Here is a 19,016-nt window from a genome sequence, read left to right as displayed (position 1 = left end):
GTGTAACACCTGAAACCATGAAACTCTAGAAGAAAATAGGCAGTAAGCTCCTTGACACAGGCCTCAGTGATGGTGTTTTGAATCTGACAGCAAAAGCAACCAGAGCAAAGATAAACAAATGGGATTGCATCAAAGCAGAAAGCTCCTGCTCAGCAAAGGAAACCATCAACAGAATGAAAAGGCAACCTACCCAAAGGGAGAAAATACTTGCCATCGTATATCTGGCTAGGCGTTAATATCCAAAATATGTAGAGGACAAAAGATATAAAAATACATATACAATTTAATAGCAAAAAGCCCCAAATAATCCAATTGTAAAGTGAGCGAAATAATGGAACAGACATTTCTCCAAAGGAGATGTACGGTTGGCCAAGGAGTACATTAAAGGTGTTCAGCATCAGGAATCATCAGGGGAGGGCAAATCAAAACCACGGTGACATATGACCTCACACCTGTGATGTGGAGAAAGGGGAACCCTTGTGCACTGTGGCTGGAAATGTAAGTTGCTGCATCCATCATGGAAAACAGTATAGAGGTTAACTCAGAAAATTAAAAAATAGAACTACCATACAATGCAGGAACTTTACCTCTGGGTATCTAGCCAAGGAAAACAAAAACACTGCTGCACAAAGACATATGCATCCCCAAGTTCATTGTAGCATTATTTACAAAAGCCAAGATATGGAAACAACCTAAGTGTCCACTGATGGATAAATGAATAAAGACAGTGCACACACACACACACACACACACACACACACAGAATGTTATTTAGCCACAAAAAAAAGAATGAAATCTTGCCATTTATGACAACATGGATGGACTCAGAGGGCATTATGCGACGTGAATAAGTCAGACAGAAAGGTAAATACTGTATGATCTCCTAAATGTGGAATCTTAAGGAAAAACAAAACAATCTCATAGATCCAGAGAACACATTGGATGTTAGATTGCAAGAAGCAATGGGGATAAAAATGAATACACTGTTTTTATTGTTGTCGTTTGTTTTTATTGTTGTCGTTTTAAATAAATTGAATATTTTTTTTAAGAGAGAGAAAGGTACTTCTGTTAGTTGCTGGATGAAGAAGACAAGACACAAGAGGCCAGGTGACTTGTCCTGTTAGTTGTGGGGTTGGGAAAAAGACCCCAGCACAGAGCCCAGGCCCCCTTACCACACTTTCGTCTCTCCGCTGTCCCTTGGATCTCAGGAATAGTGATTCTGGTCGAGGGCTTGGGAATTGAGGCTCTAGACCACATCTCAGATGGTTGACCTTGGGTGCCACGTTGGAGCTTGTTAAAAATGCAGGATCTCAGCTTCACCTCAGAGCTCCTGAATCAGAACCTGCATTTTCAAGGGATATCCAAGTGAATCTTGTGCAATTTAATTTGAGAAGTTCTGAATTCCAATGTCACTCATTCGTTTGGCTTGGTTCTTTTCATCCGTACTCTAAATGCCCTATCCCTTAATCGCCTTCCATAGTTGAGATGGGGACAGAAGAGGAACAAGGAACAGACTCTAAAACCTGAAATAATGCCCATACTCTTATTGCTTTCACAAATTCTTCTCACCTCCAGATATTTTGGTCCATCCTCATTAAAGTCCTGATTTGTACTGACTGGGAAAGGGATCCGGGCTAGTTGCAAGGGGAGGGAGGCAGCAGAGACTAGTGATCAGGTCTGCTTGGGACCAAGTCCTGTCCTGGATTCCTGGGTCCCTGGATCCTGCCTGCCACCACTGCCCACTCTCCTGCCCCCACCCCCATCCCCCCACCCCCGCCCCTGGCCCTATAGGCTTTCCTCCTCTATGGAGCAGAACAGAAGCTGGCGCCCCCACCAGGAGAGTCCTGATTAGTCCCTGAGCATGTCAGTCCCTCCAGCCACAGCCGATATTATTAATTTTTAAAACAAACTTCCTGATTGAGGTTCTGGCTGCCTCTAAATTGTCTCTACAAGGAGACTGTGTACTAATTAACCCATAGAAACAATCAATGATGTACCTTTTTCAAGTTTCAGGGTGATTAGAATATGAAAATGAAGAGCACAATGGTGCAGATGTTTTAAAATCACAGCAGACAGCAATTAGTGACACGGAAACCAGCTGCTTATCTCTCCAGATAAAGCCTCTTAATAGGGAATTACACTGGAGGAGTCATTACCCAGATGGATCTCGAATGATTTACAGAGGAGGCGGGGCAGCCCTAACTTTGATTTGTGAGCAGGTTCTCGTCAAGCTTCCTTCCTTACCTCAGACAAGGTGGATTTGTGGCTGGGGTGGAGGCAGGCTTCACCTTTCTACTTTTGGTCCGGGGCAGGGATGTTGCCAAGGATGAGGAAAGGAGAGAATGGGGCCTGCAGAAGCCACAAGCACCTGCCTCCTTGATTCAGGCTCCATTGTTTTGGGATCAACTCCCTCAGCTGTCCCTGTGCAGAGGGGAGAGGGAGGACTCTAGGAAGGGGAAACAGTGAGTAGCTGGCTGCTTCTGGTGTTCCTTTGAGAAAAAAGTCCCTAAGTTCTACAGAGTGGCTGCATGGCAGGGAAGGAATGTGCGGATACATGGGTGTTGGATGTAACGAGTTCTTAATAATCACTGTTTGATATACTTTGTCTCTCTCTCTCATGTAATTGAGATGAAATTTACATATACTGAAATGTACAGACCTCAAGTATATATTCAAGGGGTTTTGACAAATGTGTACAGCTGTGTAATTTGCACTCCTATCATGATTTAAAATATGTCCATTATCCCCAGAAACTTCCATCCTGCCCCTTCACAACCCCACCACACCCCACTCCATCTTACAGACAACCACTGTTTTGATTTCTACCATAATAGACTAGTTTTGCCTGTTCTAGAACTTTACATTAATGGAGTTGTACAATTTGTACTTTTGAAGGGTCTGGCTTCTTTAGCTCAGGGTGTGTGTGTTTTATGCATGTTTTGGATTATATCTACATTTTTTTTTATTGATGAATTTTGTCTTCTCCTGTTGATCAACACCTGGGCTGTTTGCAGGTGCTTTCTACTCAGAATTAAGTTATTGTGAAGTTTCTATGAACGTCTAATTGTGGATAAATATTTTCATCTCTCTTGGGTAAATTCATAGGAGTGGAATTGCTGAGTCATAGGGGATATTTAGCTCTAAAATATGTGACCAAACCAAGCTCTAAAGCAGTTGTACCATTTGTAACCCCCCACCAATGGATGAGAGTTTGAGTTCCTCCTTATCTTTGTTAACACTTGCTGTCAAGCTTTTCAATATTAGCCATCCTGCTGAGTACATTTTAGTATCTTCTTATGGTTTTAATTGGCATTTCCCTGCTGACAAATGATTTTTGAGGACATTGTCATGTGCTCATTGGCCATTCCTACTTCTTTTGTGGTTCAGAATATTTTGGCCAAGGTGTTTTGCTGTTGGGTGAGGTCTGGTTGGTTGCATGACGATCAAATCTTCCATGTATATATATATATATATATATTTTTTTTTTTCTGATTTCTTTGGTCATTTTGTATTGTTACTGCGAGACAAGTGTTAAATCCTTTTAATTATGGAATTGTCTCTTTCTTTAATTCTCTTTTTGTCTCAAGTATTTGAAGTTTTGAGTTGCAGACAAATTTAGTAGTATTGTCTCTTCTTGATGAATTGACTTCTTTTTTATCATTTCAAAATGCCCCTAATTATCTCAAGTAATACCTTTTGTTCTGACTATTTCACATCGCATGGAGTGCCTCCAGCATTCTTAAAATACTGTTTGTGTGCTTTATCTCATTTCCATTCTTTTACTTTTAAGCTGTCTGTGTTCTTATATTTAAAAAGTATCCCTTGTAAATAGTCTATAGTGGGGTCTTACATTTTCATTCAATCTGACAACCTATCCCATGTTGTTGTTGTTGTTGTTTTGGAGTGTTTAATATATTTTGAGTTAATGTAATTACCAGTAGTATTGAGTTTGTTTACCGTGTTACTCTATTTTCTCTTTGTCCCATCTCTCTTCATTATTTTTCCTCCTTTTCTATCCTCTTTTGGACTAATTAAGCTCTCTTTAATATTCCATAAATTTCCTTCTATTGGCATTTTTGATACATGAGTTTCTTTCATTTTTAGTGGATGCTCCAGTGATTATGGTGTGCACCAAGTATCACAGACTACTTTGAACTATTATCACATCCCTTCAAATATAAGAACTTTAACAAGCATATATAGTTGACCCTAGAACAGAGGGGTTAAGAGCATTGACGCCCCCCCCGCCATGTAATCGAAAATCCACATATAACTTTTGATTCCCTTCCCAAAACTTAACCACTGATACCTTACTGTTAATTGGAAGTCTTCCTGATAACATCAGCAGTTGATTAACACATATTTTGTGTCTTATATGTACTATCTACCATATAATCACAATAAAACAAGCTAGAGAAAAGAAAATGTGTTCAGAAAATCATAAAGCAGAGAAAATAGATTGACAATAGTGTATTGTATTTATTGAAACAAATTTGCATATAAGTGGACTCATGCAATTCACACTCATGTTGTTTAATGGTCAAGCATACTTCCATTTACCACCCTCTTCTTTTTTGTTTTATTGTTGTACACTTTATCCCTACAAATGTCATAAGCGCCATGATACATTATTATTTCTGTTTAAGGGGCCATTTGTCTTTTAAATTGTTTATGTGCCCACATATTTTCCATTTTCATGTTCTTCATTTGTTCATGTAGATCTGAGTTTCCATCTGGTATTATTTCCCTTTACCCTGAAGAACTTCCTTTTACATTTCTTATAATTTCCATCTGCCAGCAGTTGATTCTGTTGGTTTTTATTTATCTGAAAATATCTTTATTTTGCCTTCATTTTTCAAGGGTATTTTCACTGGATATAGAAATGTAAGTTGAGGGGCACCTGGGTGGCTCAGTGGGTTAAGCTGCTGCCTTCGACTCAGGTCGTGATCTCAGGGTCCTGGGATCAAGCCCCACATCGGGCTCTCTGCTCAGCGGGGAGCCTCCTTCTCTCTCTCTCTCTCTCTCTCTCTGCCTGCCTCTCTGCCTACTTGTGATCTCTCTCTGTCAAATAAATAAAATCTTAAAAAAAAAAATGTAAGTTGATTTTTTCTCTTTATTTTAGCACTTTGGAGATCTTATTATCATTGTTTTCCGGCTTGATTTTTACTGACGAGAATTCAGACATTATTTTGGTCATTATCCCCCTATAATTTTGTGCCTTAATTCTCTGGCTGCTTATAAAACTTTTATCTGGTTTTCATCAGTTTGTTTACAATGTGCCTAGATGTGGTTTTGTGTGTTTGTTCTGTTTATTGAGCTTCTTAGCTAAGTTAATCCACATGTACTAGTCTCCTTCTCTACTTCTGGGTTGCTAATTATATATGTTAGACTTCTTGATACTCTTCCACAGGATACTGAAGCCTTGGTTTTGTTTGTTTGTTTTTTACATCTTCCTCCCTCTTTCAGTTTGGATCACTTCAACTGCCTCCCCATCATGTGCACTGAACTTCTCTTCTGCATTGTCCTATAAGCTGTTAAGTTCATCCAAGGAATTTTTCATTTCAGATATTGTATTTTCCCAATTCAGAATTTTCATTTGGTTATTTTGGTATAGTTACCATCTCTCTGCTGAGATTCTCCCATATGTTCATCAATTATGTTTAGCTTTTCCTTGCAATACTTGAATATTTTCATAATGGCTGTTTTGGGGGCCTTGGATCTATCTCGGCTCTCCTGGTTGTAGGTCACGTTTGCCTATTTCTTTGCTTGTGTAATGCATTTTTTATCGTGTCTTTAACATTGTAGATACTATATTGCAGAGATTCTGGATTTTGTTGTTTTCCTTTAAAGACTTTGACTTCTGTTCTGATAAGTAGTTAATTTATTGGCAAGCTAGCTTTATCCTATTGAGGATTCTTTTTAAACTTTGCTAGGAAGGAACTAACATAGTTTCTATTCTGGGGCTAGAATAATCCTACTCTTAAGGAGTACCATTTCTGGGTGCCTGGGTGGCTCAGTGGGTTAAGCTTTGCCTTTGGCTCAGGTCATGATCTCAGGGTCCTGGAATTGAGCCCCGCATCAGGCTCTCTGCTCAGCAAGGAGGCTGCTTCCCCCCCGCCCCTCTGCCTGCCTCTCTGCCTACTTGTGATCTCTTGTCTGTCAAATAAATAAATAAAATATTTAAAAAAAAAGGAGTACCATTTCTAGGATATCAACTGAGTTCTGGAATATTCATTAAAGTGCCCCACTCTGGCTACATAGAAATCCGGAACTGCCCAGTACTGGTGATGTCAAGACTCTGTTCAGCTTGTAGCCCCCTAGTCGCTGAACTCTGCTGGGCTTCATGGGGCCTTGCCCTCAAGTGTATATTAAAAATTGGCCAAAGACATAAGAAGTTCCCTATAAATGTTTCTAGGGTTTCTTTTCTACAGAGCTCCCTCTTCTTAGGTACCCTGTCTCTTAAATCCCAGTTCCTTCACCCCCAAATTCTGATCTCTGTTTCTTCCATGTAGGGAGATCACAGGTCTCTGGTTTCCACTTTTCTGTGCCCATCAAAGTGCTCCCAGGCAAAGAAAACTAGGGTTACAGGGAGCTCATGAGTTTCCTTCTCTCTAGAGTCACAGCACATATTATCTATTTCCCAATGCCTGAAAACAGTTGCTTTATATAGTATGCTCAGTTTTATATTTGTTTCCATGAAAAAGGTAAGTCTAATACCTATTATAACATTGTGGCTGGAATGAAGTCAATGATCATTTTAAATTATGCAGAATTACCATGTATTCAAGGAAGCGTATGTTAGGGGCCTCTGTCTCTGCACCAGCTGTTATCACCCCCAGGAAAAGGAGTGTTCTAGTATCGCTTAAAACAGCCCCCAAATAGCAAATCAGGAATGGTTCCTTTGAGAACTAAATCAAGGTGACTTCCCAGGGCAGTTCATGTGACAGGAAATGAGGACACATTCACTTTATATATGTAACTGGAAATTTTATGTCTGTTTAGGTGCTGGGTAGTGCTTCTGTTCAGGCTGCTATAACAAAATACCATGAGTGGGTGGTTTATAAACAGAAATTAATTTATCATAGTTCTGGTGGCTAGAAAGTCCAAGATCAAGGTTGGCAGATGCAGCATCTGGTGAGAGCCTGCTTCCCTGGTTTATAGATAGCCCTCTACTCTCTGTGTGCTCACATAGTGAAGAACAAAAGAGCTTTGTGGGGTATCTTTTAATATAAGAGCATTAATCCCATTCATGAAAGCTCTACCCTCATTACCTAATTACATCGTGTTCCCAGAGGCCCCACTTCATAATACCATCACTTTGGGGTTTAGGGTTTCTGACATATGAATTTTGGAGGGACATAAACATTCAGTCCATAACTCCCACGGAAATCAAAGGATCATTAGGCCCTAGTTCAAATAAGGTACTTAGTGGCATTCTTCTATACCTACCATTAGCAAATAGAGGAATGAACTGGACTGAGGAGAGATCTTCTGGGGTCAAGTTCAATGGAAGCTAATATAGGTGTTTTCTGTTCATGAGCCTAAAGAGTCATCTTCAAAGTCTCTAAGTGACAGAACCATCTCTCCCCACCCCTACCCTCTTAAATGAAATCCTTTGCAAGGCTGCTCTGTTTATTTGGGTGTTAAAAGAATGATGTGATGCATCTCTTCTGCCCCATCCACTGGCTATAGTTCAGGAAAGTCCCACAAAATCCTAGGACTCTGTGGAGTCCTAGTCCATTTGAAAACCACTGAACTGGAACATCTGATAATATCAGAACCTCTCTAGTCCCTAACCCAGACCCCCTGTCTTTGATATAATCCAGTAGTTCTCAACTTTGTCTGCTCATTGGGATGGCCAAGAGCTTTGAAAAAAGTACTACTGTTCAGACCCCATTTCTAAAATCCGGATTTAATTGGTCTGGGTCAGATCCCAGGCATGGCATTCTCTTTATAAAGCTTCCTGGATAAGTCTAACGTACAGCCAGGATTGGGGACCTTTCATCATACAATTTCTGGTACATTCCCCTTGTCTCCCACACTCAGTTCTTGCTCAGGCTTGAGCACTTGCTTCAAGCCTCAGAGATAAATGCCAGGATACCCTAGGGCTCTGGGGATTGGCCTGCATGAGTTGGGGATATAGAAATCCCAGAGTTGGAGTCATGAGCACCTGCATTCCAAATTCTTTCTGGGAAGACAATACTCTCATCTACCCATATGTTTGACTTTTCTGCCCACCTCACCTTGCAGTGGACTTGGAATGCCTAAAGAGGGTACCGTGTTAGAGTTTCTTACTGTGTAAATAACAGAGTTCAGAGAGCAAAACAAGAATGCTCAATGGTGCCAGATTGCATATCCTAACAGGCCTGTGGTGGTTTGTTCTGCGTATTTACCACCAAAAAGTGCTGCAAATGTCATAGCAACCACAGAAGAGTCCCACCCCAGAGGAATTACGGTATTCAAACATTAGATCAGTGCTCTTAAAACTTCATTATGCATTGGAATTATCTGAAGAGCATGTTTAAAGTGCACATTCCTTGATCCCACCCTAGAAGATCGCAATGAATAGATCTGCAATGGGGCCCCAAATCTGTATGAATAACCAGTACCTTAGAGGGTTCTGATACAGTGACCCAGGATCACATCTTGAGAAGCACCAGTTGCCAAATTAAGAGCAAAAGCTCCCCTCGTTTCTTCATACCCAGGCATATTTTCCTACTCTTGTAAAGCAAAATATCTCACAAACAGTAAATTTAAATTATCAGTGTCAGCAGAAAGTAGCACAAACACAGCTAACCCAAAAGAGTAGTTTATCTCCCACAAAGTCATGCTTGATTTTTGATGAGTTATATGATTTTTCTCAGACCCAAATAGCCCTCTTCTCTCATTGCAACAACCCTTACTTTAGATAAGCCATAGATAAGGCTGGGTGACTCATTTTCTTCCCATCTTTATGGATTTTTCAAGTTTTTATGCAGCGATCCAGTGCTTTTTTTTTTTTCAAAAGTAGACAAAAATCAAGTGCTTTTTCAAAAGAAATCTAACTTGTACAAAATTTAAATGTATATGATTTATGATACATTGGTTATAGGGAAGGGGATAGTTATCTACTTTACAAAATAATTCTTCACATTCCAGAAAAACTTGCTTCCATAAACACATCCTTTAGGAAGGAAATATGTCTAGTTTTCAAAATGGTGGTTCACTGATGAACATTTGGCATCTAGGCTCAATGGGCATGGAAAGTATTGTTCTTGTAAAATTAAGCCACACCTTCAAAATGACTGTGTGGGGGCACCTGAGTGATTCCTGTCGGTTAAGCGTCTGCCTTCAGCTCAGGTCATGATCCCAGGGTCCGGGGATCAAGCCCCGCCTCAGGCTCCCCACTCAGCAGGGAGTCTGCTTCTCCCTCTCCCTCAACCCCTCCCCCCTGCTCCTGTGCCAGAGCGCGTTGGAACATGCACACTCTCTCTCTCTCTCATTCCCTCTATCTCAAATAGATAAAATCTTTTAAAAGAAATGACTGTGTTTCACAACAGTTCTGGGGGTGTGGGAACAGCCAAGAGATAACACTGGGCTTAGTTGATACTAGAAGTTTTCCACAAAAATAATTGGCCCAAGGTAGAATGTCATCAGGCCCTCCCTTATTTGGTAACCATCTTAGGCAACGCCCTTGCTGTGGACAGAGGGTAGTATGGAGGCCTTTAAAGATTCAGGTCTTACTCCCAGAAAAACACAGAATCTATGGAGAAAATGGAAAGGGGAATTAAGTGGGTCAATAAAGCTCCCAGTCCATGACCCCCATGGGAGCACTATCCCAGAGCACTGGCAGGGTGGGAGGGGGAGCCTCCATGCCCCCCTTCCCCTTCCGTGCCAGCATTGAGCTAGGGGCCTGTTTTGCCGTGTCCATCCCTGTCTCAGTGGAGTAAGTACTCCATTCTCAGTGAAGGACATATTGGAACTGACAGCTTCACCATTGTGTATATAATATGTCATGGCTGACAGATGAAGAAATGGGATTTCCGTGAAATGCAACGGGATATAGCCATCAGCCGAGGCTGGAGAAAAGCCATGTTCTCCTGGACCCCTTAGAGAGTACTCCTTCTTAGTCCCCCTTGCCCCTTCTCTGCAGCCCATCTCAGTGCAGGGTTTAAAGCACCATTTCCCCCCCATTAATCCTGATCCTTTGTTGTGCTTCCCTTTTGTCCTCCCTGCCCTTTGATTGTGGAACTCTCCCAGCAGGGCAAATTGCAGCTGAAATGGTAGAAACAATGAGATCAGGCAGTGTCCCGATGGAGGCACTGGGAACCAGGCACACTTAACTGCATTACTTGCAGCCCGTCTGCCCTGGGTATAAGTGAGCAGGCCCCACCTTTCAACTGTCTCAGGGGAATCCAGCCCCTTACGGTCACGTGGCCTTCCCCAAAGGCAGAGTTAATGGGGAAGTGAAATAATTAACAGGAGATGAGGGAGAACGAAAAGTAAAAACTGCCCCGAAGAGGAATTACCTTGCAAGTGCCTTTAGTCCTTCGGTACAGGGGAAGGATTTTTTTGTTCATTACTTAATGCATTTGAGTGCTCCAATTTCCTTATGAGCCATTATCAAACAAATGATTGGCAGTTTATCCTCCTCTGTGGGCAGCCACATATTTTGTCATGGTAATAGGCATCTCAAACATGATTTTGTTTATTCACTCAACAAACATTTATTGGGAACTTTCTGCGTGGTTTGTTTTGTTGTGGGCACAAGGGATAAGAAGATAAAGGAGTCTCTGACCTCAAAGTTCTTAACAGTCTGGGAGAGGGAGACAGAAAAATGCACAAATAAATGGCATATAACATTAGGAGGATTGGGACGGTTGTCTTTGGGAGAGACACTGGTGCATGCAGAAGGAATGACATAAGAAAATAGTCTGGAGGAGGTAACTCTGTCTGCAGACAGTATGCTGTAATATACAGGTCATTAATCTCACGGTTGACAAAGTGAAATACCCATCGCAAAATGCGTGTTCCTTAATTCATCCAATAAACGTTTGTTGAGGGGCGCCTGGGTGGCTCAGTGGGTTAAGCCTCTGCCTTCGGCTCAGGTCATGATCCCAGGTCCTGGGTTCGAGCCCCACATCGGGCTCTCTGCTCAGCAGGGAGCCTGCTTCCTCCTCTCTCTCTGCCTGCCTCTCTGCCTACTTGTGATTTCTCTCTGTCAAATAAATAAATAAAAATCTTTAAAAAAAAAATAAATAAACGTTTGTTGAGTGCCTACTGTTTGCCAGGTGCTGTGCCAGGTACTTCTGTGATGGTGTATACAGGCTAGAAAGGGAAACTGGTATTAATTCAACTAACGAACAAATCAAATATAAAATTAAAACTAAGATAGAAGTCCAACAAAGATGACCTACAGGGTTTCATGAAGACGTCTTTTAGGAGTATGTCGGTAAGGCAGGGGCTTCCCTACGATTGAGCTGGGAATTGAACATAAAGGGTTAATTAAGGATTCTGCTAGGCACCAAGAACGAGAAGATGGAGCAATAGGAAAAAAAGAAAAACTGGTGATAATCAGGGACCAAGAATTCCAGGTTCACTAGGAAGCCCTTGTGTGGACTTAGGAAAGATGTAGATCTAGAGAAGGAGGGAAGGGAGAGTGGGGGAGGGAGTAGGGGAGACAGGGTGGCTACAAGTCCTGCTTTGCTGGGGTCCAAAAGAGTAAGTCAGATTTTTTTTGTCCCCTGGCAATGTTTAATAAGTGCCACCACTAACTCTCAAAAATATTCTAGTATGAGTTAACCAATTATACTGTTGCCCTAAAGAGTAGGACATTTTGTTTCCAAGCCTTTTGTAGACTTGTCATCCTGTGAGTATACACCTAGTGCCAACTAAAATCTAAAGCACAAATGACAAATGGGCAAAGTCCTAATTCATAATAGATAAGTGGCATTCAATATTTTATGCCATGAATAAGATTTCTGGGTTTGTTTTTTGTTTTTTGGGGTCTTGGTTTTTGTTTGTTTGTTTGTTTGTTTTTTCTGAAAAGGGGACAGCAGCCTATGTGCCCAGCAGTAATTCCTAGCAGACAAATCATGTGGCAGAATTAGTTCTCTAGATGGTGGTGATGGTGGTATCCACCAACCATTGCAAGAGGAGGAAAAAAGGAAATACATTTTTTTGTCTAAATTTTCTCCTGGGCTTAGCTTGGGGGAGATTCTCTCAAGATACTTAAATAGAGTCCAATACTAGAAGTATAAACAATATTTCTCAAAATCAGGGAGGCAGAAAATAAAACTAGGGTTTCCAAACACTAGAGTGAAGGAAACCCTACTTGCTTTACTGTGTTGAATTTTACCCATCATTCTTTCTGGCATCTATGTTTTGATTCTTAACAGGGACTATGAAAAATATTTTCTAATGAAATATAAATGCTAGAGCATCAATAGCAAGTAGATTGGTATCAATAGATGATAGATACATGGATAGATATGTAGATAAAGACAGACACATGTTACCGGTGAAAACTTCCCAAATCCACTAAGCCAAGCATCATTTACTTCTAAGTGGAGATATTCTCCAAAGCTTTCTTCAGTTTACTAGTATTTTCCCTTCTTTAACAAATCTTCGGATAATGCATCCTGTATGTTTACTACTTATGTGTATAAAACAGGACTTACAGTAAACTTTGAGGAATGCTTCTTTGTACTGGTAGCATGGCTTAAAATCTATCTGAAATAATGTTAGCATATTTACATTAAAAAATGTTAATGTCTCAGGGCACCTGGGTGGCTCAGTCAATTACTCAGAGTTGTGGGATCTGAGCCCTGCATTGGGTCCTCACTCAAGACGAGTCGGCTTGAGTTTCTCTCTCCATGTCCCTCGGCTCCCCCCACTCATGCTCGCTCTGTCTCTCTCTAAAATGAAGATATAAATCTTTTTAAAATAAATTTTAATATCTCAAAATGATGTGTTCACTGTCCACCGCCTTTGTGATTTTGTAGACACTGGTTTATGTTGGGCGTCTAGTACAGGTTCTGCTTTTCCCAACTAAACAGTCCTAAGGAAGGTGCTAGAGTCTGGAGACTTTCCTTTAGAATTCATATAGGGAAAGCACAGCTGACAAAGTTTGAAGGTGTGATCTTGAATGACTGTGCTTTTTTTTTTTTTTTTTTTTGCACATTCATCCAGGAGACTCAAGGTTCCTTTTGAGACTGCCCAAGAGTTTCCTCAAGATTGGTGTCAGTGCCCAACCTGGGCATCAGAATGCCTCAGAGGGCTACCTCCCAAACACTGTACCATTCCTAGAGTCAGAAGGATTGAAGGTCTTTTATGTTTCTTTCCTGCTTCATTTCTTCTTCTCCATGTCTTTGACCACCCTCCTTGGCCCCACACATTCTTCAGACCTCCCCCTCTCAATCCTTCAGCTCGTGCTGTTTTCCCTTATTGCAGTGGCTTTCAGGGAGCTACTTGTTGGAGCACACAGATGCTCAATTCCAGGGTAAAGTGCAAACAGAAATGAACTTCCATAGGAGAAAGCAAAGGAAGGGCGTGAGCTGGATGGGAAGCAGGGACAGAAATCAGAGGCAGCTTGAGTTAGACAAAGGGACCAGGGAGTCGGGAAGTTCAGTCTCTCCTGGGCTCTGCCACCATGGACAGAACTCTGCATTATACAGGTTTCAGCTCTTGCATGCATCCGGTCCGGCACTGGCCTAAGTGACATGCGGGGCCTGTTCTCTGTCTAAACAGCTCTTACTCCAAGATTGCATTCGACCAGGATCGGTAAAAGTTCCTGTTGGGGGGTGAAGGGGCGGGGGGGTGAAGACAGCCACTAAAGCATCCTTATTAACGTTCCGAATGAGTGCCACCTGTTTTTACTTCTGCAAATGAGAAAACCTCCAGAAGCATTCTGGAATTATAGATAGCTGTTTCCAACTTTCAAATAAGTAAGCCTCTTGACGTTGAATTTTAAATGGCTCTGACATGCTCATCTTTGTCTCTCTCTCTCTCCTTCCCCCCACCCCCGCCCTTAGGCTTACGAGCGGCCACAGAAACACTCAAGTCTCCACTATGACCCAGGCCTCCCACAGGACGTCACCAGTGACACCTTAAAACCAAAGCACCAGCAAAAAAGCAGCAGCCAGAACCACATGGACTGGTCCACCAACTCTGACAGTGGACCCGCCACTCAGAATTGCTTCATCAGTCCAGAGTCTGGCAGAGAAACTGCAAGCACCAGCAAGATGCCCGCTCTTGAGCCCGTGGCTTCCTTTGCGAAGGCGCAGGGTAAGAAAGGCAGTGCAGGGAGCACGTGGAGCCAGCTGTCCACCAGCAGCAAAGATCTGCTCTTGGGAGGTGTGGTCCCATCCCCAGGCAGCCACGGCTCGCCAGCCCCGCCCAGCAGCTCTGGCGAGTGCAGCGGGCTGCAGCCCTTGGTAGATCAGGATGGAGGAGTCACAAAGGAGCCCCCAGAACCACCTGCTATAGGCAGCAAGAAAAAGTCCAGTAAAAAAGATGTGATAAGTCAAACCATATCCAACCCAGACCTGGACTGGGTCAAGAATGCCCAGAAGGCATTTGACAATACGGAAGGGAAAAGGGAAGGCTACCCTGCAGATAATGCCCACGAGGCATCACCAGCCAGGCAGAACTCGAGTTCTGTCAGTAATCCTGAAAATGACTCAAGCCATGTCCGGATTACTATCCCTATCAAGGCACCCTGTCTAGATCCAACCAGCCATAAGAGGAAAAAGAGACAGTCCATCAAAGCGGTGGTGGAAAAGATCAAGCCGGAGAAAGCCCTGGCTTCCGGAATCACTATGAGCAGTGAAGTGGTTAACAGGATACTTGCCAACACTGAGGGAAATAAGAAAGATCCCCGGGTCCCTAAATTGAGTAAAATGATAGAGAACGAGTCCCCCTCAGCTGGCCTTGAAGCGGGCGGCAGTGCCGAGAAAGTCATGCCTGGAGGCGTGACCAAGCAGCGAAAGCCCCCCATGATCATGACGCCTCCAACGTGCACAGACCACTCTCCCTCCAGAAAGCTGCCAGAAATCCAGCATCCCAAATTTGCCGCGAAACGGAGGTGGACGTGCAGCAAACCAAAGCCCACCAGTATGCTCCGGGAGGCAGTCATGGCCACGTCCGATAAACTGATGGTGGAACCGCCGTCCGCCTACCCCATCACCCCGTCCAGCCCTCTGTACACCAACACAGACAGTCTTACTGTGATCACGCCCGTCAAGAAGAAGCGGGGGCGGCCGAAGAAGCAGCCTTTGCTCACGGTGGAGACGATTCACGAGGGGACTTCCACCAGTCCGGTCAGTCCCATCAGCCGGGAGTTCCCCGGCACGAAGAAAAGAAAGAGACGACGCAGCTTAGCTAAGTTGGCCCAGCTGGTGCCAGGAGAGGACAAGCCCATGAGCGAGATGAAATTTCACAAAAAAGTTGGAAAGCTTGGGGTACTGGATAAGAAGACCATCAAGACCATCAACAAGATGAAAACACTCAAAAGGAAAAATATCTTGAACCAGATCTTATCCTGCTCCAGCAACATTGCTCTGAAGGCCAAAGCTCCCCCGGAGACCAGCCCGGGGGCGGCGGCCATCGAGAGCAAATTGGGCAAACAGATCAACGTCAGCAAGAGGGGAACCATCTACATCGGCAAGAAGCGGGGCAGGAAGCCAAGAGCAGAGCTGCCACCCCCATCCGAGGAACCCAAAACAGCCATCAAGCACCCTAGGCCTGTTTCTAGCCAGCCGGACGTTCCAGCCGTGCCTTCCAACTTTCAGTCACTTGTGGCGTCTTCACCAGCAGCTATGCACCCACTTTCGACGCAGTTGGGTGGGTCCAATGGCAACCTGAGCCCCGCCAGCACCGAAACCAATTTTTCAGAGTTGAAAACTATGCCAAATCTCCAGCCCATCAGTGCTCTTCCAACCAAAACCCAGAAGGGAATCCACAGTGGAGCCTGGAAGCTGTCCCCACCCAGGCTGATGGCCAACTCGCCTTCCCACCTTTGCGAGATCGGGTCACTCAAGGAAATCACCCTGTCCCCTGTGAGTGAGTCGCACAGCGAGGAGACGATCCCGAGCGACAGTGGCATCGGGACGGACAACAACAGCACGTCTGACCAAGCGGAGAAGAGTTCGGAATCCCGACGGAGGTACTCCTTTGATTTCTGCTCCCTGGACAACCCGGAGACCCTTCCGTCCGACACCAGCTCGAAGACCCGGCACGGCCACCGGCAGAAGCATCTCATGGTGGACAACTTTCTGGCCCACGAGAGCCTCAAGAAGCCAAAGCACAAGAGGAAACGGAAAAGCCTGCAGAACCGTGACGACCTGCAGTTTCTGGCGGACCTGGAGGAGCTCGTCACCAAGTTCCAGGTGTTCAGGATCTCCCACCGGACTTACACCTTCTACCACGAGAATCCGTACCCCAGCATTTTCCGGATTAATTTTGATCACTACTACCCGGTGCCATATATCCAGTATGACCCCTTGCTGTATCTTCGCAGGGCCTCAGACCTGAAGTCCAAAAAGAAGCGTGGTAGACCCGCTAAAACCAATGACACCGTGACAAAGGTGCCTTTTCTACAAGGGTTCAGCTACCCTATTCCCAGCGGAAGTTACTATGCACCCTATGGAATGCCTTACACATCAATGCCTATGATGAACCTGGGTTATTACAGTCAGTACCCAGCTCCCTTGTACCTCTCGCACACGCTCGGAGCCGCGTCCCCGTTCATGAGGCCGACGGTGCCGCCTCCTCAGTTCCACACGAGCTCCCACGTGAAGATGTCTGGGACAGCGAAGCATAAAGCGAAGCACGGAGTCCACCTGCAGGGGCCTGTCGGCATGGGCCTCGGGGACAGGCAGCCAGCCCTGAACCCTCCCAAGGCGGGCGGCGCGGGGCTGGCCAGCGGTCGGCTCCACAAGAGAAAACACAAACACAAGCATAAGCACAAGGAAGACCGGATCCTGGGGACCCATGACAACCTGAGCGGTCTCTTCGTGGGCAAAGCCACGGGCTTCTCCAGCCACATCCTGAGCGAGCGGCTGGGCGGTGCGGACAAGGAGCTCCCGTTGGTGGGCGAGAAGAATAAGCCGAAAGAGAAGCAGAAGCACCAGCACAGTGAAGCCGGCCACAAAGCTTCCAAGAACAACTTTGAGGTGGACACCCTGTCTACACTGTCACTTTCCGATGCTCAGCATTGGACCCAGGCCAAGGACAAAGGCGACTTGGGCGGCGAGCCTGCGGACTCGTGCCCGAAAAGGTACTCCGGCGGCGGTGGCGACGGCGGCGGCACCAGACCTGAGAGCCTGGACGTGTTCAGTGACATGAACCCTTCGAATGACAAGTGGGACAGTGACATGAGCGGGAGTAAAAGGAGGAGCTACGAGGGCTTTGGGACATACAGGGAAAAGGACATCCAGGCCTTCAAGATGAATCGCAAGGAGAGAAGCTCCTACGAGTCTTCCCTATCACCAGGTAAGGCCACGTTGCTCCACAGGCTTGGGCTTTCTTATCATTTAATCGCTGGCCTTTGCTCCTCCGGAGGCTGCCATCGCGGACACATTGCATCCACCGATTTGCAGAGGGGTAGGAACCAAGTGAAAATGGGCATCCTTGCACATTTGATACATTTTTTATTCGGCATTTACAGTCTTTCCTCTGTCAGAGTCATTGTCTGGGAACCGTGGGCCCAGAGACACCCCCAGTAGCTACCTAGATGCCAACCACACCCACTACATTTATGCCTTTTATTAAAGATGCTGGTCATAGGTCCTCATCTGATCTGATGGTGCAGTTTGCTAGTTGGGTAAAACCTCTGAAACTCATTCCAAAATGCCAACAAGATCCCAAGAACGTCAAAGCTGGGTAGGAGTACTATCACATCCTTCTGTCATGCCACCTCCAGAAGTCTCACATCCCAGAGGGAGAAGTCTCCAGCAGAGCCACTGGAACCTACTGACCAGTGAAGCCTCCAGCATAGCTAATGAGGGAGCCATCGCTCCAGGCTCTATTGTCCTGTCTTTGTCTGTGGGCATTTGCTAAGCTGCCCTGGACAGACCCCCAGAGTGAAGCCCTGACTCATGATTTCCCTGCAGGAAGGGGAGGGAGCCTGGCCGAAGGGTGCTACACGCCTCCTGTCCCCCATGGGAACCTTACTGCTGTGTCTCTTGACATGTCTGCTGGGAATGGGATTTTGCCCACTAATCTCTAAACTTGAAGTACTGGTTGCTACTAGAAAGAGCTCATTCCTTGTCAGTTGCTGGCAGGATTTCTTGCTAACTTTCCCACCCACACAGACCTTCCTTGCCACCGAAGCCTGACACTTCTGCCTAAGTATCCCTTGGTCCCTGTCCACACATCGCGTAAGTGATAAGAATCTTAGAGAACAGAACAGTTGTTCGTGAGGAAAAGAGTAGACGCTCCTTTCCTAGGAGCTGCAGAAGCTAAAAGGATTGCTCATGCTACCTGCTACCCCCAGATAATACAAAGCATCCCAGCCACAGCCTGGTTTTAAAGACGAATCATCGCTGGTTCACCCGTCTCTTCTCTTGGTGATGTGCACCCTTTGCTCGCCATCTTCCTTCCAGGGGAGTCCACCATTAGTGAGGGTGAGGGCAGTGTATTCATGAGGAATTAGAGTCATTTTTCTAGGCCAGCAGACTTCAGAAGAAATATGATTATGAGTTAGAAAGCACTTAAGGATTGCCCCAAACTGCCGCTAGCCTGTGAGTTGCTATAGTGGTTGATGTTCTCCTTGGCTAATGAAGAGATCAATTAGCAGTGATGTTTCCTGTGGAAGGTGATAAATGTTCCACACTTCAGGTTTGCCCAGAGAGGGTGTTCTTACCCGGGTATCCCTGTTTCTCGTCATCAGACTTTGTTGAAGGGACTTGTTTGCTATGCAAAGCCCAAGTTAAGCCCCCCTGGACAGGAGTGACCAGATTAAACTTTTAGGCGAGAAAAGCTGTTGCTTTCTCATCCAGTGTAGTGACCTTAAAGCTTGGGTCCAAAACCAGCCA

At 44.7% G+C, this 19,016-nt stretch overlaps 1 protein-coding gene across 3 annotated transcripts in view; it reads left to right on the top strand.

The window, feature by feature from the left end:
* The window catches only part of SETBP1 (SET binding protein 1), a 363,123-nt gene that overhangs the window by 243,650 nt on the left and 100,457 nt on the right, over positions 1-19,016 (top strand). For all 3 annotated transcript variants that reach the window (XM_047696858.1, XM_047696859.1, XM_047696860.1), the window contains one exon: positions 14,013-17,472. In XM_047696858.1, coding sequence (XP_047552814.1) covers positions 14,013-17,472 — 3,460 coding nt within the window. The remainder of the gene's footprint in view (positions 1-14,012; positions 17,473-19,016) is intronic.

Source organism: Lutra lutra, chromosome 12 (assembly GCF_902655055.1).
Source record: "Lutra lutra chromosome 12, mLutLut1.2, whole genome shotgun sequence".
In the NCBI taxonomy this organism is placed as follows: domain Eukaryota; kingdom Metazoa; phylum Chordata; class Mammalia; order Carnivora; family Mustelidae; genus Lutra; species Lutra lutra.
This window is presented reverse-complemented; position numbering and strand designations above follow the sequence as displayed.